We start from the raw sequence: 23,109 nt of genomic DNA on the forward strand, positions 1-23,109 counted from the left end.
GTGTCTTCACTGTCATGTTGGATCACTCTTGCATTTTCTTCCCAACTTTGGCCTGGTCCGCAGCTGCCTCCACTCATTTGTCAGCCTGTCCATCAGTCACGGCCCACGCAGTGTCACGAGCCGACACGCGGATGGATCACTGCAAACGTCGCCGCCGACGCGACCTCGTGACATTCGGGTTGAAGTTTTTAGCCGGAGATGAGCTGCTGACCAGCAACTGTCGCTAAATGTATACAGTTTGTCCTTTTTTCTTTCTTTCTTTGTGTAGTCTAAAACCAAATTGTATATAAGTTGTAAAGTTGTTCGATGTGCTTTACCAATCTTACTCCCTACACAAACTGGCATCAAGACAGAGATTTCTTTGATGGGAAATAAAATGAAACAAAATTCAAGTACAAAGATTTCTATTTGAATTTTTATTATTGAAATCAACAGCATATTCTTAAAAACATTTTTGGGGTTGTTTTTGTGTATTCTACAACAACAATTTTATACCAGGATGTACATGGATTTAAAAAAAATGTATTTAAAAAAAAAAAAAAAAAAGTTTTAGTTGCAGTGTAGTTGCACTCACATGGGATAATTTAGCACCACGTCCTGTTTGGCCAACTCCAACAACATAGGATCGTCGAAAAACTTGCTGATGCTTACGTCCTCGCTTAAACCCTGCCACACAAACAATACAAAGCGTCACTTGTGAAAAGATAGAAAGATAAAGAAGAGGCTCACCTTGCGCCGTCGGGTCTTGATCATAAACTCTCTGGCCAGGTGGGGGGCAGGCTGAGGCTCTAGGGGTCTTATCACGATGCTTTTGTCCAGCGGGTCGCCAGGAACAATCTGGAGAATACGTTATAGCTTTTGAACTTGGCTGCTCCCTTGAGTCACGAGTTTAATTTTGTTGTTGTGACCAAGCTCTGAAAAACAATCTACCAAATCAATTTTCCTCACGGAAACAAATTCACAGGACAAAGATGATGACAATTTCAGTCAGGCCCAAGAAGCATGTCCGCAAGAAACATTTGCGTGGTCAACTTGAAAAATTTGTATCAAGCTGAGAGAAGAAAGAAAAAAAACAATCCGTCAAATGCGAAAGATGCTTGGCGGTCCTGCTGAGTGGACGCCTTTTTTTTTTTTTTTTTTTTTTTATCTGCTTCTCATCTGATTCATTGGTGAATGTGTGGCACCGCTGCCACTGACTCAGGAGCGCATCCATCACGATGATGGACTCAAGACGTGTGACCAACGTTGGCATCGATGCAACGTTGGCAGGTTAAGCAAGTCCCCCCCCCCCCACCCCCCAAGATGATTTGGCTGATGAATCGTGCGAACCACAAGCACGTCATTGTCAGGTAAGACTTTCTTTCCCATGAGGCTTCTTCTTGCTTTCCTGTAAAACTTCCTCTGTCCATAAATTGTCTTTTTCAATGATGAGGTGTAGTATTGGAGTTGACGACCTCAATGACTGAGTGATTATCTCGCAAGTAAGCCACGAAAAAAACTTCAGGCGAGTTTTCGTGGCCTCGGGATGAGACAACACATGGGGAGGAAACCGTCGCTCGAGAGGCTGAAGGCAAATCAACAGATGGACGGAACAGTAAGTTGACATCGATTACAAGCCGGCACTGGCAGACCACCAGCGCGCTAACGAGTTTAATGGGGCAAACAGAGTGTCGTCCAGGGGCAGCTGAATCAATACCGCTCAGTATATTCTGGTCAACGTTGTGGCGGTGACGCCGAGGAAGTAAATATGTCATTATGCTAGCTAGCCATGATGCGAGTGTCTGCTGGAGGCCATCGGGCGGATCCACGAGGGACAAGGACACCGGCTCGGAGGGATAAATCATTCCTCCGGGGACGGCGTTATTTATAGGACATTTGAGCTTACTATTAAAACATGAATTGTGGAGAAAGAATGCTCATATTTGACCGGGAAAAACAAACCATAAAGTGAACGTCATAAGCACTTTTTTTATGACCGCACGCTGCTACGGAGGCGTTCAGGTGCTAACATGGCGCCGTCGACTTTGCCATAATAAGCACTCATCTCATCTAAGTGGAGCTTAACGTCGGGCGACAGCCGCTGAGAGCGCGCTCAAACACATGTCGGACATGGCAGCCCGAGACGGGGGCTTAAATCTTAATGACTCAACACTTGCCGCGCATCAGCGCTGATTGAGACCGAGCTGCCGACGTGATGCGGGCAGATTTTTCTTGGCTGCTTCTGCGTACACTTTGCTGCTGTTTGAGACTGATGGAATGGAGCGAAGCTAATATTCATGTCTTCGCTACACGTGTGGCGTAAAATTGATTCCGTGTCAAATTCCTACCTGCCAGTGGTGAAAGACCGACAGAGCGAAGGCCTGCCCCTGAGTGTGCGTGCGAAGGTCGGTCTCGAAGCCGAACGAGTCAATGGCCGGGATGAAGGCCTTGATGGTGTAGAGGGGAGAGCCCGGGATGGGCGCGTCTTGCGTGACGTGGCCCCTGTAAAACGACAACGGAGTGAATCCCGGCTCAACGGTTCAAAGTGCTCGGGACGGACACCGACCTCCTCCGGGCGAGCACCGTGTAGACGGCAGAGACGCAATCGGCCGGCGCCTGAACCTCCACAAAGTAGTACGGCTCCATCAACCTCGGCGTGGCCTGCGACGTACAGAAAAAGAACCAGAACAACCTCGGTGAACACGTGGCAAACACATCCATAGGTGACACGGTGGTGGAAAGGAAACGAGGAGACCGGCCCAAAAAAAACTGCGAGCGAGAAACGTCACGGCGCCGCAATTAAAGAGAACGATCGTCAGCGAAATGCAAAGTGTAATCAGGGTAATGGAACATTAAAGAAAAGTCGAATGGCAGACGGGAAAGCGGGTTGGGGCGGGGGGGTTGGGGGCGGTGAGCTCACCATGAGGAAGGCCGAGTACACCACCCTCCTGGCGGTCGGGATGACCTGGCCCCCTCCGCGGTGCAGCGGCTCCTGAGCAATGACAGCGTCCAGGATCTTGAACTTGACGTTCCTGATGGCTGAGGGAGAAGAAGGTCAAATAGGAAAAAAGACATTCTCAAAGGCATCCATGTTGAAGATTCCAAAATATCTCCATGGTTGGTTGGCTTTAAAGCGAGATGGTTCCTTACGCTCGTCACAAAGCGGCCCCTCCCTGGTGCCCCACTGGAAACCCTGAACGATGCTGTCTTTCACCGAGCCCAGCAGCGCCTTGTCCACCTGTCAAGTACAACACAGAGAATTGACCCCAACAATTTTCTCACGACATCTGATATGACTCATTTGCTTCCATGTTAATTCTGACCTCCGAGGGCAGCGTGTCGTCCACCAGGATGTTGGGCCCCGTTGTGTCGGGTCCGAAGGCCCAGATGGACCTGGCGGCCAGCAGATCCCAGTCGTACTTTGCCTGGAAGAAATCGCCCAACCTCTTCCTGAAGTAGGAGAAGAGAGGAAGCGGATTAAGAAAGGTGCTTTGCCTCAAGTGTCAGCTGCGACATAAAGGAGATGAGTTGATTAGGGGTTAATGGAAGAGGAAGCGTTTGGGTCTAATGGGGTGTGAAGTGTGGCTTTTGCGGCAGTGTCGCACCTGCACGCGCAAACACACACAAGCACACACACACTTTGTACCATAGGGATTCCAAATCTCATGTGTGCTTTCAGAGCATTTTCAATTAGCGTAAGTGATCCGATCAATAGCGAGGAGGCTCTTAAAAAGAGCTCCAACCTTCTTTTCACCAAACACAGCACAACATCTTTTATTTTCTGTCCAAATATTCCACAAGAGAAATGCCCCATAAAACAAATCATTGAATTCAATTTAATTCCAGGAAGAAAAAAAAAAATACACTCGGCTGGATTAAAAATCAGAAGGCTGTGGCACGCCACTTAAAAATTCAAAAGAATATGAAGTCGTTTTTGGAGTATGTGACGTACAAGTGACTGTGCCGCATTTTTCCATCATGACATTTAATTAAAAGACCAAACGGTCACTCCTGCGTGCCTGCGCATTTGTCAGACGCTAACTGAGGGATAAAAGAGAAATACGGCGCCGTCTCGGGAGCCGTTACGCAAATGTCTTGCCGTACGACTCAGCTCAACGCGTACTGATTGGATGTGCGCAAGCTGCAAGATGGCCGCCGTCATACCTGTTCCAAGTGATCTGCACCACCTCGTTCTCGATATCCTCGGCCAGCCCCTTCTCCAAAGGCTCGGCGATCATGGTGATCTTGTTCCTGTCAATGGCAACGCACGCTTAGCTGTCAATCACTTACTTTGACACCAGAAGGGGAGGAGCGAGTGAGGGCAACACTGATGGCGACATTTATTTAACCCTCACTGGCCACGAGATCCAACATTGGAGCGTGAATCCAATACTCACTTCTTATTCGGCGTCTCAGCAAAACACTTCAAAGACGACGTCTCCACGACCGTTTCGCAGAAAGTCACCACCGGGTCGGCAACCTACGGACATGAAGAGATTGGTCTCAAAATAAAAGAACCCCGGAGATATGGCATAAATGAATCTCAATTACTTTAATGTCAATCTCAGAATACATCTTGCGCAAGTCGTGCATGACACAGTCCAGGTAGAGCTCCCCTGTGCCCAAGATGACGTGCTCTCCTGACTCCTCCACCTATGAAGACATACAAAAGAACACATATTCAGCACAAAGCTGCTCCATCTGGAGACGCCGGCGCAACTACTTGACTAATGTGACTGCACCTTTGTAGTGAGGGAGGGGTAACTTTTGTTGACCTTACGCAACCCGTCCAACATCTTGGGCAGCTCTGACGGGTTAACGGGCTCCACTGCGATTTTGATCACCGACGCCGTGTTGAACTTCAACGGTCTGAAAATCTGAGCCTGGAGCGAAAGCGAGAAGTTGATGGTGACATTGGTTCATTTTGAGGCTTTACCACTGTTTGTTAGCGTCGGCGGAGTCTGACCTCCTCGTTCCCTCGAGGCTCTGTGATAGTGGCCGTTTTGACGATGGGCTGGTCACACCCCTCGATGAGCACCCAGTTGCCGGCTGGGACTCGATTCACTTCAATTTGATATCTTCAAAACGTGGAGGAAGTGGGATTTCATTCATAAGACATCGACTCCAACTTCAAAAAGTCAGAATCACCGAAGCCCACCTGGCGACGGAAATCCAGAGCCGGCCGACGGTGCAGACTTGGGAATCCTCCTCATCCTCCAGGGTGTAGTTCTCGCCTAACACCTTGACGGGCTGGCCCGCTTGGATGGTTCCGCTCAGCACGCGGCCAAAGGCGTGGAACTGAACGCCGTCCTCGGTGCTGTACATCTTGGTGGTATGGCACATCAGAGGACCCTGAACAAGGGAATGCAAAGAAAGTCTTAGATGAAAGATGTTTGTTGTGCTTGTATTGAAATTCGGGGAAATTTTGTGCTTTTTTTTTTTTTTTTTTCCCAATCAATGCTCGTATTTTACACAATTTGCTCATAAAAACTCACTTCAGGGTCACACTCAGCCATGGCCTCCCCTAAGTCAGAGTCCAGACCTCCAGTATAAGTGTGCTCTATTTTGTTCCGAGCGCCATCCTGTGGTGAGGGGATGTGCTGCACACACATGTCCACCAAGCCTGCAGGGGCAGGTCATAAATATGACATATTGTTAGTCTGATAGTTGTGTGGCTTATGTTTTTCACATATGACCAACTTTCATTTATTTATATATATATATATATATATATATATATATATATATATATATATATATATATATATATATATATATATATATATATATATGTACACACAAAAAAAGCAACGTACCAGTGAAGTCTCCAAAGAAGCGGTTGCACACCAGCCTCAACAGCGGCCTGATATTCAGCTTCAGTTCTTCTTTGCTCAGGTGGACCCCGAGTTCATCCAGAACCCTGGGGAGGGACGTGTCCACATCTCCCACAACCTAAACAAAAAGACAGCTTTAGGGAAAATTGGACCTCATGGGCTTTTCTGAGATATTGTACCCAACCTGTGAAAGGATTTTATAGAGTGGCTCTAGGACAAACTCCACAAAACTGCGCTGGGAGTTACTGGTGGGAGCTTTCTTGGTGAACTTGTGCCTAAATGACACACAAAAACCACACATACAAAAAAACTTGAGAAAACGTATATTTAAATGTCAACTCTTGGGTAAACACTCACGTTTTGGGGTTGAAATAAATGTCCCCCCAGAGTCTCTTGGAAAATTCTGTGTAATTCACGTCACCTGCAAATAAACACACACTCATTAGAAAGGAGACTTATTCGAGTGTTGGTGTGCAGTCGTCTCACCGTAAGTGTCAGCGTAGATCTTTGCAAAGGAGCCCAGGGTGAAACAGATGCTGTACTGGGAACTAGCAAAGCACACGTTGCCCAGGAGAGGGGAAACCACCAGGTTCTCATCGGTGGAGTATGTGCTGGAGGAGAAAAGTGGCGCTAATGAACCCGCCGCGTCGTCACGGGATGTTTATGGCGCGACGGCCACTTACTTAAGCAGGCCGTTGACTTCGTCCACAATGTGGCGGAGTTTGTAGTAGGCGTCCGTGGGCGGTAGCTTGAGCTCCACGATGAGCCGGTCCACCTTATTGATGCAGATGGTGATGGCCATGCGTTCCTGGACTGCGTGCTTGATCAGCCGCTCCGTATTCAGCATCACCTGCGGTCCAACAAAACTGCGAGTCATGTGAAGGGCTCCCAAAATGGCTGCCACCGGTGCGGCATGACGACGTACTCCTTCGGCCGCGTCGATGAAGAGGACGATGCCGTCCGAGATGCGGATGCTGGATGTGACCTCGTCGGAGAAGTTGACGTGACCTGTTTGGGGAAACGGAACGTGTTGACTATTTGATGGCGATGTCACAATATGAAGGTGGAGTACCTGGCGTGTCCATGATGTTCAAAAGGTAGGATTTGCCTCTGGAATCAGGCAGCACCATTGTGACAGGCGTGCTCTTGATGCCTACGCCTCTCTGTGTAATCCAAACAAAACAATATTCAGATTCATTGTGACACATTATATATGGCCTCCTCTGAAACACAGGTTCATTTTTCTAAAATGTCGTGCTCACCTCCTGTTCAGTAAAGAGGATGTCTGTGTACCGGAGCTTTAAGGATAAGCAAGCCTGGTGTTAGTCTGCAGTCATTTGACACAAATTTAGGTAAGCACTTATTCCAGATGGCAAACTCACATCTATGTCGTCTCTCTTCCTGATCTCCGGGTGTGTTTGCTCAATCAGACAGTCCACAAAGCAGGTCTTAAAAGGGAAAAAAAAAAGACATGTTACGTCTGGTTTGTCTTAAGAGAGTATTTTTTTTTTTTTTTTTTGGAGGGGGGTACACAGATGGCGAGAATAGTCTCACCTTGCCATGGTGGAGGTGACCACACAAGGTGACATTACGGATCAGCTCAGGACTATCCATTAGGTCAGCGAGGAATCTGGTTGAAGGAGTTTAATGACAATTGGAGATGACTAAAGCACATGCTGACAAATATCAACATTTTCCAGAATTAAATGTTCTATTTTTCTTTATTTACTCTTCCTTCTTCATTGTACTTTACGGCAATAATAACTATTTGAGCTATTTAAATAAGTTCTGCAGCCTTGGCAGTCATTACTCACTCCATGTCGTAAACTGTGGTTGGTAATTCCTGCTCCATCAGGGTGAACTGCTTGTGTCGCACTGGCTTAATGATGGGCTCTGATTTGGACGGCAAGAAAGGAATGTTGAGTACATAAAATGATGGATGAGGTTGAAATGAATCACAGAGTATATTTACATGCCGCTACAACTACAATAAACCCCATCGGGTCTCTCATCTCCAACCTGTGAGAGGTTGCGTGTCCTCCTCCTGGACGATGGTTTCCACTTCTGGCCCGTACACCTCCTCGGCAGTCGGATAGTACTTCTTGTCCTCATGCAGTACCACTTCCATGCCGGGCACGTCCTCGTCGGCATCGGCCGGCTCGTCATCATCTTCCACGTCGCCCTGCACCAGAAAGAGAACATGTTATTACAATACTGTTTGACACATTCTATCATAACAAGAGAAACACAACACCTCATCTCCATCTCGGTCCTCTGCATCCAAGTCGTTCTCATCATCATCGTCAGAGTCGAGCTCTGGGCCAATGTAGTTGCCAAATTCGTCGTACAGATCAGCCTCCATTTGACAGAGAACTTAGCCAAGAAATTTAGTGTTAGTTGAAAATGCATACTATAAATACAATGGCGATGTAAACAAATGTATGACAAAATTGAAGACTCTCTAAATTTTAAATACACCAGTAAGTGTCATACGACCAGGTAATCCAAATTTAAAGTTTAATTTATAAAGTTACTATTGCTCAAGATAATGTAACCTGCGGCTAATGCTAATTTAGCTTCAGTATTTTCATTACATCACATTCGCAATGTAGTATTCAATAGTCAAATAAGTATGAGTCATTTGCATTTCTGAAAAGGTGCAGATATTACCCCCCACATTTCTGAATTTAGTGAAATATAATTTCAGTACATAATTAGCATCCTAGCCGGCTAGCGAGGTAAAGAATGAATGACACCCGAAACAACGTTAGCGTTACGTTAAGCTTGTAATAGAGCAATGCTAGTTTTCTACGATGAATTTATAATCCAATTGAGAAGGCACATTTACCTGTATTCTGCTACAGCAAAGGAATTACGCACTAGGCACAAAATTATAAGTAGAAATCCCTTTAGCTCCTAGCAAGTTATTCTAATTTCCAAATAGCGCCATGCGTATGAAACGCCACTTCCGGTCTTTTCTTCTTCTTCACTTGCTAAAACAGCGAATAATTGCACTACTATACTTACTGTCGCCCCCCTTATAACGAGTGGTGAGTTACAGAACGCAGACTATTATTTTGAAAGAAGAATTAGGTCATTTTATGTATACAATCATAACTTCATGCCATTCTTGGAAAGTATTTTGAATAATATTTTTTTTCGAAAAGAAGAATGCCTGTATGCAAAATGTAATAATACTAATTTGAGAATACATACAACAAATAATTTTGTCAGAATTGTATAGCCAACTGTACCTGAGCATGCTACATACTATGTAGTACACTTAACCGCAATAATTTGAAGTGAGCTTTGGATAATACTGAAATAAATTCTTTTGAGGGGAATGTCCATAAATAACGCATTATTTTTACTCTAGTATTTATGAGAGGTCTCAGTCATCAATGTCAGGGCCTATTATTTTCTCCCCGTCCAAATCTGATTGCTGCTGAAGGTTTCACAAATAAAAATACACACAGTTTCAGTTGATGGCTTTATTTCCGTATTGCTGCTGGTAACAAGTTCCTCAAGTAGACCATAGCCCACAGAGTAAAAGACACAAAACACTGAGAACGCATACATTTATAGAATATCTTAAAAGAAGCACCTTGGTAAAAGAATATTGCTGCAGGACGACTGCTTTAACTCGAGACACAAGACAAACATTTAACAGGTATTGCTATCAGACAAGATACACAAATTTAAAAGCTTGGTATTGATCGTTGAAGGGCAGATCTTCAGTGGCCCCGGGACATGATAGCTAAACAAACATATATGACTTGAATGACCCAAAACAATCATATTATTGCATTCAATGTTGTTTCTGGTGGGCCGATTACTTCTTCTCGGGGGATATAGGGACAAATAATTTAAAAATATTATATATCTTATCTTCATTTATATCATTTTCTGCTCAGTTTTTCATTCATGTGCGCTGAAATGGTCTATTTATGAGGGATGGGCATTTAAGTAAATTGCCTTGATAAATTAATAGGGAAAATTATTGATGGATCGTTAACATTTTTGACTTGAGTTGGTGAGCTGGTGTTATGTTCTTCTTTGGAGGGCAAACTATTCAAAACGGACTCAATAGCACCTCTGCTGATTGCACATGAGTAGTGCACTCCAACAATTATTTGCAACGACTAATCACACTGAGCCAACAATTTTTTACTATTGTTTAGTTTTCGAGACAAAATTTCGTGCTGATTCCGAATCTGCCCCCAGTGTAATTAATCGATTACAATTCCTGTCCTAATTCACGGCCTTACTCGTTCACAAGCTTCCTAAGGCGTTGGACCATCTCCTCAGCGGAGGTCCAGGGCACCGTCACCGCTTTGAATTCCCCTGGCATGGCCTCATGGATTTCAGTAATGAGGCGATGCATGGGGAAGTCTCGTCGCGGGAAGGCCACATCCCGGGGCCCCATGGCGAGCGCCGGGCAGAAGTCGTTGGCACCATCGCCCACGTAGAAAACCCTCTGGTATGGGCGGCCCCTCTCCTGGGTCCGTCGTACGACGTACTCCCGGACCACCTTCTGCTTGCACATGTTCTCGGGGCAGCGTGGGCATTCGTGGGAGTGGAAGGGCCTCAGCACCAGTCGCCCATCTCTGTTGAAGGTGGCGGGGTTGGAGAAGATACGATGGAAGACAGACCGGGCGCCGGATCGCCTCAACCAGGACTCGATAAAGAAGGTGTTGGAATCCGACACGAGGACCACCTCGAAGTCGTGCGGCGGGCGGTTACGCAGGAATTGGAAGAGCGCCATCATCCCCGGGGTGGAGGGTAGCTTCTCCATGACCATGCGGAGTTCACTCTCGGTCACGCCCTGCTCAGCCAGATAGGCCAGCACCCGTTGCATGTACTCGTTATAGTGGCCCGGTTGGTACGTGTCCTTCAACCATGTGGGCAGATGCTGGTTGGGCGCCGCCTGCACCACAGAGTCGTCGCTGTCCTCGTCCACGATGGTCAGGTCAAAGTCAAAGAAGATGAGGAAGCTCTTGTCTGGGGAGATGCGAGAGGCCATCCTTCTCTCGCCGCGGGTTCGGGAGCCGATGGGCTCCTCCTCGCCTGGGGGTTGAGGTGGGAAATAACAGCAGTTGAAGAACGAATCCCCCATGACACCTCGTTTACTGCATCCCACGCTGAGGCAGGCTACTGAAGGAAAACATTATTACTTCAAAAGAATTGAAAGATGTTTTTTATGTTTTTAAATTAAATTCTATCAATATATAAATTTATGAAATTATTACCCCACGGTATTTTAGTTTAGAAAAACTTACAGTAATTTAATATGATCAATTAAATTGCAAAGAATCTAAATTTGTGCATCAGATCATGCAGTTACTGCGCTTCCTTTACTTGGCCACTAGAGGGCAGTGTTATTGATCTCACTCGTATAAATTCATCTAATTACCTGGTGCCTAATAAAGTGACCATTCAAAGAAAAATATTTTTAACTCACTATATTGGTAAATTGTGTATCGTGGGCAAAAACCAATTGCCGGGCGTCCCTTCAAGATGTCTGCCTGTAATTTTTAAGGAAAATACACATAAGAAACAGGGCAAAGACATTACACAATACCACAGCGCCTATAGGATGAAAAATAAAATAAGAACGTAATAAAATAAGTGGTTTTATATTAATGTGACGCAAAAAAAAACACTTTTTATGATTTGCCATGCATTGTACATTTCTTAATATTCAAAATACTGCAATCCGTCTTATAAATCATTTGAAATATTTGACCTAATTCCCCGAAAATATTTGGCGACATATAGTGTAACGTGTATTTAAAAAAAATACGAATACATACTTGTGTGGGTCAGCAGTCGTTTTGAGGTTCGGTCCCGTCGCATTGAGAGGAGAGCGAGGAGTCCGGGTGGTTTTATGGGACACGCAGCGCCGAGTCCGCCCGCCCATTTGCTGTGCGCGTTCACGTGCATTTTGTCTGCTGTATTAGGAATTGGACTTTACTGCTAGACTTGACTAGACTAAATTAGTGTAGTGTGGTTTAAGAAATACACGACCCTACTATACTGGTCTATTTGTTTTAAGAGTAGACTAGACTAATCTTAACTAGACAACACTGCTGGCTGGACTGGACCAGACTAATGAAGTCTGCTTTTGACCAACCTACAAGACTGGTCTAGTCTACTCTAGTTGTGTACTTAAAGATAACCACACTATGGACTGGACGAAAGTAAAAGACTAGAAAGCTACACCTACTTACGATGAGTTCTGAATATTTATCAAAATCAAGGATGATGTTAACGTGGGCCAGTTTAAGACCCGGCAACTTTTCCTCTTGAGAAAAGAAAAACCCAACAACACAGTCTATGAATATTGCATTGATTGTGCATTTCACCCTTATCCCACGGGTGAACACTTATCCCACGACAAGTGTTGTCGTCTCATTACGACCTTTACAGCAACAGAACAACTCGCAGCTAGTTGCCTGCATCGTGCTGATACAAAAGGGAAAAGGAAGAAATGTTCCACAGCGTGTTATTATCGCCTAAGCTCGCTGGCCGACCGCCTACACGCCGGCGGTGAATCACGGCTCTCCAGACTCAGCCGCCTCACTTGGACTCCCCCGCCGCAGTAACACCTGCTGTCTCACACTCACAAACCAACACACATCCACATAAAGAAACTCCAAATATACGATGAATAACACTATTACACATTAAACACAAAAGTCCACAAGCAGACTCGAATCAATACACACAACCCACACACAAACACGAAATACACACAAGACAGAATGACTAAAACGCAACACGCTCACACATTCATTGATTATTAAGATTCGTTAGTTGCAGCGCTACTACCGACATCAAAATCTCCGCCAATTTGATTGGAAGGAGCCATTTTAGGTGGATTGCAATTTGGCTTTTTTTTTTGCCAAGTAGACAAAGCATGGTGTCAAATCTCAATGACAATTTCTTTGGGGTTATATTTTATTTTTCTTGTGTAGAAGTAAATTATCCCATTAAATCTTTTAGCTACCGTTATATTTGATCAGCAGCTCAAGGTCAATGCGCTTGAACATGATACAAACTAGCGGTTATCTCCCCCCCCCAAAAAAAGACTCAACAAATAGCTGATAAAACCTTGAGGCTTCACGTGCAGCTAGCAAGCGTCCTTACTGACCCTAAAATTGTGACAGTGTTTGAGATCCACATCTGGCCTACTACCAAATGATCTTGTGCTAGGTTGTTTTGTAGTTAGCGGACTGTTGCCGGACAGACGGACGAGGCGTCACACTCGTGGCTACTTGTTTTTACTTAAAGTTAGCAGTCATTACATTATTAAAAAAAAAAAAAAAAAAAGGCCCAACTTGTCTCTCCAAGTTCCTCAAATCTCCAGAGAATATACAAAAATAAAGACAAACCAGGACATTATAAAGCTGCACATTTTGTACCAGATACAATAATAATAACAATAATAATAAAATACACAATAATGCTACATTAAGTGGTTAAAAATACAAAGAAGCGAAAAAGAAGTATAATGATTTTTCTTAAAACATCTTAGAATCTTCGAATATACAATGTTTTTTTTTTTTTTTTTCGCGACTAGCCGAGAGTTTTAGTAGAAAGTGCATTCTATGCAGCGAAGAAAGGAGGAGTATCATCATGATCATGGTTCAGCCATTTTAGCAAAAAACATGAAAATAAAAGAATGTACTGCGGACAAAGCTCGGATGGCCAAGTGTGTGGTCGGCAAAGCAGGAAGACGCTTTCCTTTTTTTTCCCGGGACACTATTTTGAGTAGAAACATTATTTCTTTTTTTTTGTTGCTATGGTCCCTTCCACATCACCCACTGTTCTCCTTTACCTTACAAAAAAAAAAAAACATCGACCTTTTTCGCTCGCAGGCTAGACCACAGCCTTTTCCACAATACAAACGCCACTTCCCTGCGCCTTGCCCACGCAGTGCTAAAGTGCAGAGAATACGCGCCCAAAAAAATAAAGAAAGGGGGAAAGAAAAAAAAAAAAAAGGCATCAGTTAAGACAAAGAGCCGTATTGCAACTGGATGATGATGAATGTGGAACTAAGTGCCACACAAAGACAAACTGCAGGTCCAATCAATCAGAAAGGGGGAGGACGCCTTAATTTTACCACTCGGGGCTGAATACTGCAAAAATTTGGTGCTACGGTCTGCCCGTTTTTTGTCCACCATGTTGACATTGTAAAGCACATTTCAATTTGGTTGTGCAACAAAATTTTGTTCATATCATCTAGCTGATCTTTTCCACGGACATCCTAAAGATAAGTCGGGTAAGACTCAAAGCTCGACGATAAAGAAACATTCACACCATCGGCTTAATACATTTTCTTTTCCAACCGACCGACTTCTTGGCGTAACGGGAAGCTCCAACGCGGCTGCCATTTTCTCCACTGTAAGGGTGGCCAAAATGAGAAGCAAAAAAAAACATTGCGGAGGCAACATTCAATGGGCTTAAGACAGACCCCTGCGGTACACCAAAACAAAAAGACCATACAAAACCTTAACAACGTCAAAGCAAACTGATCAACCTGTGTGTGTGTGTGTGGATAACGAGCATATTAAATGAGATTTAACATGCCGACCCGTATTATTGACAGCAGCGTGGCAGAGACCAGAGGGGAGGTGGTTGGGGGGGGGGGGTAGATCCTGATTGGGGGGGGGCCCGTCGTTTGCGGCCTCTCACAGTGGCAGTATGGGATGAGAGAGGAGGTTGCACTGATCTGTTCACAGCCAGCAAAACCTGAGTTTCTTCTGAATGACCACATCTTGCTCCGGTTCTGTTCGAGGTTAGGGTGTTCTTGAATTTTTCAACAGCGAAGCCAAAGTTAAGAATTTGTGTCTATTGGAATGGAAAGCACCACAATTACATCAGATCCAACAGCTCATTTCAAGTCAAAAAAAAAAAAAAAGGAATAAAATCAAACTCCTCCTCTCTCTCACACTGGAGTCCATGGCACTGTGTTCTTGCGTGACTGGTAGAACCAGCGACAACATTCACAGAATATTTTTTGACCACCAGGAAAAAGAAAAAAAAGTCCACTCGCTATTCATTTGAGAATACTTGTAACGCTTGTGTGAGCTTGTTTTAAATAAAAGGTCCGTATCAGTTCTGAGTTTTTAAAATGTGTTCCAGAGGAGCTCCCATACATGAATTGCCATGTGACGGGCTGCTCCAAGATTTTAAAAAACGGACTCAGGGGAAATGCTTCGACTAACAATCGGGCTTGAGCGTTAAGCCACGTTTCCACCAAACAGTCAACTGGGTTCAACCGTGGTTTGGTTGTTTTGACATACTTTCCAGTTCGGTCCAGAGGCCAAGCGATTCCAACAGGTGAAGGCTGTTCGGGTTGGAGCCACACATTTGCTCTGTAAACAAATGCCGAGCAGCTCAGCCTCTGGGCCATAGCAAGCAATAACAAAAAAAAAAAACAACAACAGACAGTTCTGTGTTGTTACACTCAACCCGTCTGCATCAGGAAGACACCACGACATCAACTTGGTTGGCTATGGCGGAGTGACGCTTCGGATCTACCGTCAGCCCCCTATTTTTTTTTTTTCTTGTCTAATCTTACAACCCAACATGCTGTTTTGGTTGTGTTGCCCCAGTGACAATTTTCCAAATAAAAATTGTCGACGACCGAATTTTTGGCGCATCGCTAACTGGTACCCCGACGAAAGTGGCAGTGCAGAATATTTTAGGACTTATTATTTTTAATGGATAAAAAAAAAAAAAAAAAAACATCTGCTGGGTGAAAGCGCAGCTTAACTTGGTGCTGGATGGTTGGTGTTTAAAAAAAAAAATAAAAAAGTGGCCCACTTGTTTACATTTTTTTTTTTTTTTTTAATCCAAGAAGTTGTTGATGGTACTGACTGAGACCGTGCCGGTGGGCTGTGGTTCGTAACTCAGTGATGTTGAGGGGCTCCGGGACCCTTATCAGCAGAAGCCAAGTGGTGCATGTAAGTGCTGTCTTCGTGCCCACAGTGGTTGAGGGGCTCACTTTTAAAAAGGGCCGGGGGAGGGGGCAGATGGGAAACCGGAGGCACTGCCAGGTGGTGGTGGTGGTGGGCATGGTGGGGTGTGTTCGGCGTATTTGAAAGGTGCTGTTGGGGGTGCTGGAGCTGCACGTGGGTGAATGCGTGTCCGAGAGGGCCTCGCTGAGGCAAGGCCGCTCGAGGCGAGTTGAGCGCCTGGGTGGTCGTTCCGGTGACGGCCGGCGAGGCGGCCGCGGAAGGCCCGGGTCCGGACGACGACGAAGAGGAGGAGAAAGTGCTGGCGAAGATGCCGACCGGGAGGGGCGGGCCGCCGGGTTGTAGCACCAAAGGACTGGTGACCCGGAAGCACTTCTCCTTGTGCGCCTTGAGCATGTTGGAGAAGCGGAAGCGCTGGCCGCACACTTCGCACGGGTACGGCTTCTCGCCCGTGTGCGTGCGGCGGTGACGCTTCATGTTGGGTCGGCTGGTGAAGCTCTTGCCGCAGATCTCGCAAATGAACGGCTTCTCTCCTGCGCGGGGAAGAAAAGAATGATTGTGTAAGGACAGGGGTACAATGAATTGAAATTTAAAATGTGAAATTATTTCTCGGAATATTCCCCAAACTCTCCGACTAAACCCCAATTGGGATGCTCGACATTTGCATAAATATCGCTTCTACCTTTCTACGGCACATCACATCTTGTTCCCAGTTGGACTTTTTCTCCAATGCTAATAAGCCTCCATTCCATTTCCGAGCCGCCCACTCGTCAGGAAGCTATTACAGTTGACACTTTGAGAAGACGTGAAAATGAACAGTTGGAAGTGCCACTCTCATTAACCTCCCCCCACGCGGGTATTCAATGCGCCCGCTGGCGCCCACGCGGTCGTCCCTTCGCCGGCTGCTGAAGGGCTCTTTGAAACGCCTTCATCCGCCATGTCGCCGGCAAACCAGCTTGAACATTCGAAAAGGTGACAGCCATCTTGTGTAAGCAGTACGCTATAGTGGGAGGAATTTGTTGTGGGGTACAGGACTGTGTTCTAATGTGTTGCATTTTTTATTTTTTGGGGGGGGAGTTTGAGTCCAAAACTTATTCAGGTACATTATAAGATATTCTTATTCTCGTGTATTATAAAGATGGTCCAAATGGTCGTACTTGTAAAAGTATTTTCTCGAGTTGGAAAATTGCTATTCTAAAGGGTGGAGAGGGTATTGCAGGCCTCGCTTGGGTGTGCCTGGTACGGGAAAGGAATTGTGTAATTACACGTCACAAATAGAAGCCCTGGACCCTGGAAAAGCCACAAAAGCTCGGTTTTGGAAAACAGCGGGGTAGCAGGCAGAGAAAATCAGAGGGATGGAAGCGGCAATATGTGTGTGGCTAGTCATTACATATGCACAGCGCTTCTTCATGTTAGGCAGGACCTGTCATTACAACAAACGAGCGACGTTCAGCAACCAGACGCCACGTTTTCATCCAGTTTGGAATGGAACACAGATAGAAATAGCTAAAAAAATACTTTTTTTTCTTCTTCTTTGAAATCTCACCTGTATGCGTTTTCATGTGCTCATCAAAATACTGCTTCATGTTGAAGTCTTTGCCGCACCACTGGCACATGAACTGCTTGTGTCCGATGTGGATGCTCATGTGCGAACGGAGCTGGTACTTGTACTGGAAGCGCTCGTCGCAGTTCTGGAGGTTCACATAATGCAAACATATATATCGGGGGTCATTTAAGTTTCTCCAAAAAATCAAAGAGCGCTCGAAGGCAGCACCTGGTGGAAACGGAGTCGGTGGTGGCGTGGGCAGAGACCACAGAGGAGAGCGGGCGAGATGTTACACGGTGCTATAACGAGCCGGTAATAACACGCTACGGGAGCAGGGGGCCGTCACGCGTTTAATTAGAGCGGCTCCACCCGTGCGCACATGGCGTCTGAAAGACCTCGGGTGTAGGACAACGCTCCATCTGTCCGAGAATAAATTCCAAACGTCAAAGTTTAGGAAGCTCCCGTAGCACTTTTGGTGTTATTTTTATCTGGTCGGTTCGTGTTGACAAAAGTATTGGGACACACAAATTGAGAACTCTCTTGAGAAAATTCTGAGATACTTTTGAACTGCTTTGATGCTATCACAGTCTGAGAATTGACCGGATGACATTGCAATGGATGACTTTTTATTTTATTTTATTTTTTTAAACTTTCCTGATACTTTTTTTTTTTTAACTGACTGATGGGTGTGGACCGAAGCGCATCTGCTGCCAAGTGTCACATATACCATTTTACGAGCACGATGCAATAACAAGCCACTCTTCCTTCAGAACTCAATAAAAATAAAAAGAAGAATTCGTGTAACTGGGTCATTTCGTGTGCACCCAAAACAAAAAAGTTTGAAGTGGGCTGGCGACGCCTTACCTCGCAACGGAAGGGCTTCTCTCCAGAATGCTGCAGCGAGTGCACCTTGAGGGACATGCTGCGCTTAAACGACTTGCCGCACGTCTCGCAGGTGAACGGCATGTCCTTGGTGTGAGCTGTGCGACACAAATTTACTCAAGTTAATAATGGGGGTGGCGCATTTTTTTCTTCTTCTGGTATTTACACATAAGGGCAGCATATTACGAACATACAGAAACGGTCACTCAGTAATTTGCAGCACTGCGGTATTAGTTGTGAAAAAAATATATGATGGCAAAAAAATGTCTTTGAGTGTCATCTGGACTGTTACACCTCACTCACCAACCATGTGCTTGCGGACGTGGGCCATGGTGTAGAACTTTTTCTCGCAGATCTCGCACGAGAACTTCTTCTCGGCGTAGCCGTGCACGATCTTGATGTGCTCGTGCAGCGACCACAGTTTCTTGAAGGATTTGTTACAGGAGACGCACTGGAGATAGATAATACCTTAAGAACAACTGAAACGGGCAATGATGAGCAACACATGACGAAAAGTAAGCTGTCTTACATGTTGAGCATCTATCTTTCCTTACACTCTAGCTCCCTCTGCTGACTGAAAACGGCGATGCTACCAAGACACACTGTGGATACCCGTCAAATCGAATGTACAGCAAATGAATTAGCTATTAATTCTCTTAAGCTTCATTGAAGCTTTTCTTAAATATTGCCTCAATGAGGCATGGCACGAGTGTGAGCCACGCGTCCTCACCTGGATGTTCTTCTCGCAGTCGGTCTGCTGGTGCAAGGCCAGCTCGCTCTCCAGGACAAACTTCTTGCCGCACTTGTCACAGATCTGCATCCTCCTGTGCGTGACGTTCATGTGCTTCTCAAGGTACCAGCGCGTGTTGAACATGCGAGGGCACTTTTCGCACGCCAGCATCTCCTTCTCCCCCTCGGCCTTGCCGCCGGTCAGCGCAGCGGCCGCGGACGGCGGCGGGGCGGAGCGGGTGGAGCGCCGCTGGCTCTTTGCCATTTCGGCGGCGTGTTTCCGTCGCCCCCTTGTGGTCATCCCGGACGCCGACGAGTTTAGAGCCGTCCGGAGACTCTTCCTCTGCGGCTGGCAGGAAGCGCCACTGGCACCTCTGTGGGCCCTCTTTGACCTCGTCCTCCGACTTTCAATCTCCTCGTCCTCCTCCTCGTCCTCTTCGGGACTCTCGTCTTCATCCTCCTCCACGTCATCGTTGTCCTCGCTGCAACCTCTCTCCGAATCGTCTCCGGCTGCGCCGCTTTTGTTATCGCCCTTGGATACGTGGAGGGTCTGATTGTTGAGGTTTACCTCCACAATGATCTGCTCACGCTTAAAACCTTCCTCTTCGCCGTCCTCCTCTTCCTCCTCATCCTCATCCTCATCTTCCGTCTCCTCTGAGGTAGCCTCATCCGCCGGCGTTCGTGCGTCTTGTCCCGCCGCGCCCTCACGGAAATACTGCTGAGCGGAATCGGTCGCCGCCGCCGTCTTGGTGGCCATTTTGTTGTCCACCAGGACCGAGTAGGGTTTCCCACCCGCCTCCCTCTTATAGAGCTTGCCTGTCAGGTCCACCTCCGGGATTGGCGGGTGGAAGTAGGACTGTGACACCTGCGGCTTGCGTCCCTCCTCCTGTGACATCCCGCCCGGGCACGGGACCGAGACCTCCTCCTTGAGATTTTGGCAAGATTTCATGAAACTTTATGACGCTGAAGGGTAAGGTGCACCAAACCCCCACCTTCCCTCGACAGGAAGGAGGGGGATGAGGTGTATGAAACAGTCAACCGGATTCAAACAAAGCGTCCATGTTGTCCGGGGCAGGCAACCTGCGGCGAGCGTGCCTCCATGAGCCTTAAAATAAAAGCCGACGAAGCTTAGAATCACTTCCTGTGACGAGCAGAGCGGGCGAGAAAGAAGAGAGGACCACCTTACGTCTTCTTGCCATCAGGGGCCATGAATGGCTCATCACCTATGAGGAAACAGAAACACACACTGATGAGTTGGGCAGGCTAAAAAAAATAAAATAAACAACTCTCTTCCGGTGTCATGATAAAAAAAAAAAAGTTGATAGCGAAACTTCAGCGACGCTTACGAAAGTCACAACCGCATTTGCGCTGTTGCGAATACAAACCACAAGGCTTCACAAATGGATGGGTGTGGACTCAATCACATACAAAACATGTTTTACGAGCTATCATTGAGCAAAGTCAGCAGACAAATCGGTGCCCAGGAGCGAATTAATTTATTTAAAATATTCAAAAATGCCAAAAGCATTGCTAAGAACTAAACGTGAGCATTACTATCGCACGGCAACAGCGAGTTGGGTTGTGATGGAGTGACTCGGCCGTATTTGACACAAAGCCGACGAGATAATCCCTAGTGTGTATGACAGGGGAAGACAAACTGCATGAAAAAAAGCCGCCACTGGCACGCAAGTGGCTTATCATATCCCAGTTTGCCCTTCACAAATTAACCTGATTAAAAGACCAAACACATGCACGGCGTGTGGTTACGCAACACCCCAAAATGCCTCCGCTGCTCCGTATTATCGTTGATGAGTCATTTGAGAGTTTCGCTCAGCCTGAAAAGAATGCACTTTGATGTGGCAAATTTCAGACTTCTCAATATCGACTTTACAAAGAATTTTTCTCAAATTTATGAGAATCTAAAATAAAATAAAAACAATCATTAAAAAAAACATCATCTGATCTGAATTTAATCTGGTAAACAAGACGCATCGTAATTCACATCAAAATCAAAGTACGATAATCATTTGCGCCTAAAGAGACACTTGCAAGAAACCAAAAAACTGGTTTCATATGGGGTAGGCCGCAACGCGACTCGCACAAATAAACTGATAGAATGCGAGTGTGGCTTTTAGATGAACGGATGAAAGCTTCACACTGCAAACATGACGAGCGGCAACAAAAATAGGGCAAGTGTTCACAAGTGTGGAACTGACAGTGACCTGGGAAGCAGTCAAGCTCACTGGCGCTCACAATTTAATGAGCTTTTCGCCGCTTGCAGGGAAGGAACGGTGCGAGGGTTCACATTCCTCAATGGCGGCAAACTCGTAAGGCCTTAACCCGCTCACTGTGTGCAGCGGGTCACTCACGTCCCAATCACGTCCTTCTACATTTTAATCATCGTAACAATATGACTTTTCTCACGATAGATTTCTTTACTGTTACTAGTTTTCACATAGTTAGGATTTTCACTTCTGACAGAACATTTTGCACCTGCAATTAAGAATTTTGCCCATTTTGAAATACAAGTTTCCTAGTAATGCTACGACCTTTGACCTGTTTCACTACTACAAGTTTACATAGCATATAATAAAGGAGAATTTGGTCCCCCCCTATACGATCACATTCTTGCAAAATTATTACTTTCACTATTTACATTCTGACTTTATAATTTCTTCCCCCTATTATTACGACTTTCCAAACATAATGCAAACACAATTTCGATCTCTTTGTGTGTCTTCACATGTGAATAAGTTGACAATAAAGCAGACTTTGACTTAATGTCAGGACTTTGCTGCATGGTCTGACAATGTTTAATTCACAATATGACTTTTTGTACGTAGTGGTTTCTACTAATTTTGTCTTTCCAGTGTGGGAAGATGAATACTTTCCTAAAAATACATCAAATGTCATCACTGACGAGGCATAAAATTAACTACATCATTTTTTAAATATGGATGCAGGTCGATTGTATTATTCCACTTCGTCTGGGTGCATGTTGGCATTGCCAGTCAATGGTTAACCACGTAGTAACCAGCAAGCGAGCAAAGGGTTAAACCAAACGCAGAAAACTGTACCAACACAGCACAGGCCCGGTTAACTTGAGCTACTTAGCATGCTAAGCTACTCCCCCCCCAACCGTAGGTTTTAACCTGTTCACAAAACACAAGCTAACTTGGCTACGTTAGCTGAAAGGTGCAAGTCAAATATTCTACAACGATTCATCCATCGGACAAAACATTGCACGTAAACAGTAGTTTAATGGCGTATTTACAAACGAGTTAAAATGAGACTTTCACTTTTGTTTTTTTGTAATTCAAGAGTCTAAATTCGTCAAACGCGATGCTAAGTAGCATATAGCTAACAGTAACGTCAGATATTTGAGCAGAGGCAAGTCAAAAAACATCGACACGGCGCGTAGAGGAGGGGAAAGTGTCCCTTTTTGAAAAAAATATTTTAAATAAAATAAAAAACACACACATACAAATGCACTTTTGCTAATGTTGCTAATCTGGGGTCTGCGATAGGAAGGTTGCCTATAGACTAATGACAACCCGGGTTACTGTGTTTGACACCCTGGATCGACGCTGTCACAAAGTCGGCCGCTCACTGGAGCTAGTCACCGCTGCTTTGGCCACTGGGTACCGGTGAGCAATGAGCGCATCCTCCGACGTGTCATGCATATAAGAGATCCAGGATGAAGTTATCGTCCAGCTGGCTAACTGACTTATTGGTTGGCCGGCTGGCTGGTTGGCAGGGCTTACCTTCGCGACCTCCTCGCGGAGCGCGTGCAGGCAGGGTAGCTCACAGTCCGGGTTTCATGTGCTGCTTCAACTGCGGGGAGGGTGTGTGTGTGAGGGGGGGAGTGAAGAAGAACCCGCTGTCCCGCGATGAACCGAGACGCGGGGCCGTTGCAGATGGGTGCCCACCGATGACCTGAGCTGCCCCGCTGGCGCTACGTGGCCCGGCCGAGCTGAGCTGCTCGCTTGTTGCTCTGACGTCGCGTCCCGCGCTCATCCCAGTCAAGCAAGCCAGGCCGCCTTCGCCTCGTCGCCGCCGCCGTCTGGAGGACAGGCGCGCGGTTGTCTGGGCTGGGGACGCACGCGCGCGCACTCACCAGAGATCCGTAATGCATGGATTAATTCATTAAATAAGG

The 23,109-nt window shown here is 45.9% G+C and overlaps 3 protein-coding genes across 7 annotated transcripts; all 3 read right to left on the reverse strand.

Annotated features, from left to right (window-relative positions):
* Positions 1 to 414: 414 nt before the first annotated feature.
* eftud2 (elongation factor Tu GTP binding domain containing 2) lies at positions 415 to 8,807 on the reverse strand. The gene is made up of 28 exons (XM_085934464.1): positions 8,662 to 8,807; positions 8,068 to 8,186; positions 7,833 to 7,995; positions 7,628 to 7,706; positions 7,368 to 7,443; positions 7,196 to 7,261; positions 7,076 to 7,111; positions 6,886 to 6,976; positions 6,739 to 6,821; positions 6,497 to 6,663; positions 6,300 to 6,424; positions 6,171 to 6,234; positions 5,998 to 6,088; positions 5,796 to 5,931; positions 5,475 to 5,602; positions 5,138 to 5,331; positions 4,946 to 5,057; positions 4,722 to 4,862; positions 4,531 to 4,632; positions 4,377 to 4,459; positions 4,144 to 4,230; positions 3,303 to 3,429; positions 3,130 to 3,217; positions 2,900 to 3,018; positions 2,546 to 2,640; positions 2,328 to 2,481; positions 730 to 837; positions 415 to 666 (listed from the first exon to the last, which is right to left on the reverse strand). The coding sequence occupies exons 2-28, from the start codon at positions 8,173 to 8,175 to the stop codon at positions 571 to 573; spliced, it is 2,919 nt and encodes a 972-aa protein (XP_085790590.1). The 5' UTR covers positions 8,176 to 8,186; positions 8,662 to 8,807; the 3' UTR covers positions 415 to 570.
* A 500-nt stretch (positions 8,808 to 9,307) lies between these two features.
* Positions 9,308 to 11,709, reverse strand: phospho1 (phosphoethanolamine/phosphocholine phosphatase 1). Of its 3 annotated transcripts, none has more exons than XM_085934182.1 (3): positions 11,627 to 11,709; positions 11,275 to 11,338; positions 9,308 to 10,880 (listed from the first exon to the last, which is right to left on the reverse strand). In XM_085934182.1, exon 3 carries the CDS (start codon positions 10,834 to 10,836, stop codon positions 10,078 to 10,080), a length of 759 nt encoding a protein of 252 aa, XP_085790308.1. In that variant the 5' UTR covers positions 10,837 to 10,880; positions 11,275 to 11,338; positions 11,627 to 11,709; the 3' UTR covers positions 9,308 to 10,077. The 3 variants fall into 3 exon arrangements, with proteins under 3 accessions (XP_085790308.1, XP_085790307.1, XP_085790306.1); XM_085934181.1 differs by having other exon boundaries at positions 9,308 to 10,964; XM_085934180.1 differs by having other exon boundaries at positions 9,308 to 10,967.
* Positions 11,710 to 12,461: 752 nt separating this feature from the next.
* On the reverse strand, positions 12,462 to 23,043 carry znf652 (zinc finger protein 652). Of its 3 annotated transcripts, none has more exons than XM_085934647.1 (7): positions 22,718 to 23,043; positions 20,140 to 20,176; positions 18,955 to 20,058; positions 18,528 to 18,675; positions 18,207 to 18,322; positions 17,343 to 17,487; positions 12,462 to 16,329 (listed from the first exon to the last, which is right to left on the reverse strand). In XM_085934647.1, the coding sequence occupies exons 3-7, from the start codon at positions 19,900 to 19,902 to the stop codon at positions 15,731 to 15,733; spliced, it is 1,956 nt and encodes a 651-aa protein (XP_085790773.1). In that variant the 5' UTR covers positions 19,903 to 20,058; positions 20,140 to 20,176; positions 22,718 to 23,043; the 3' UTR covers positions 12,462 to 15,730. The 3 variants fall into 3 exon arrangements, with proteins under 3 accessions (XP_085790773.1, XP_085790772.1, XP_085790771.1); XM_085934646.1 differs by having other exon boundaries at positions 20,135 to 20,176; XM_085934645.1 differs by having other exon boundaries at positions 18,955 to 20,176.
* Positions 23,044 to 23,109: the final 66 nt, after the last annotated feature.

This window comes from Syngnathus leptorhynchus, chromosome 16 (genome assembly GCF_054491065.1).
Source record: "Syngnathus leptorhynchus isolate UIUO chromosome 16, UIUO_Slep, whole genome shotgun sequence".
NCBI lineage: Eukaryota > Metazoa > Chordata > Actinopteri > Syngnathiformes > Syngnathidae > Syngnathus > Syngnathus leptorhynchus.

Coding starts and splice junctions, on each gene's coding strand:
- eftud2 (XM_085934464.1), bottom strand. CDS start 8,175: ATGGAGGCTGATCTGTACGACGAATTTGGCAACTACATTGGCCCAGAG. Junction 6,235..6,299: donor GATCTACGCTGACACTTACG/GTGAGACGACTG, acceptor GTTTATTTGCAG/GTGACGTGAATTACACAGAA. Junction 4,460..4,530: donor ATTCTGAGATTGACATTAAA/GTAATTGAGATT, acceptor TCATGTCCGTAG/GTTGCCGACCCGGTGGTGAC.
- phospho1 (XM_085934181.1), bottom strand. CDS start 10,929: ATGGGGGATTCGTTCTTCAACTGCTGTTATTTCCCACCTCAACCCCCA.
- znf652 (XM_085934647.1), bottom strand. CDS start 19,902: ATGAAATCTTGCCAAAATCTCAAGGAGGAGGTCTCGGTCCCGTGCCCG. Junction 18,676..18,954: donor ACTGCGAGAAGAACATCCAG/GTGAGGACGCGT, acceptor ATCTATCTCCAG/TGCGTCTCCTGTAACAAATC. Junction 17,488..18,206: donor AGAAGCCCTTCCGTTGCGAG/GTAAGGCGTCGC, acceptor GTGAACCTCCAG/AACTGCGACGAGCGCTTCCA.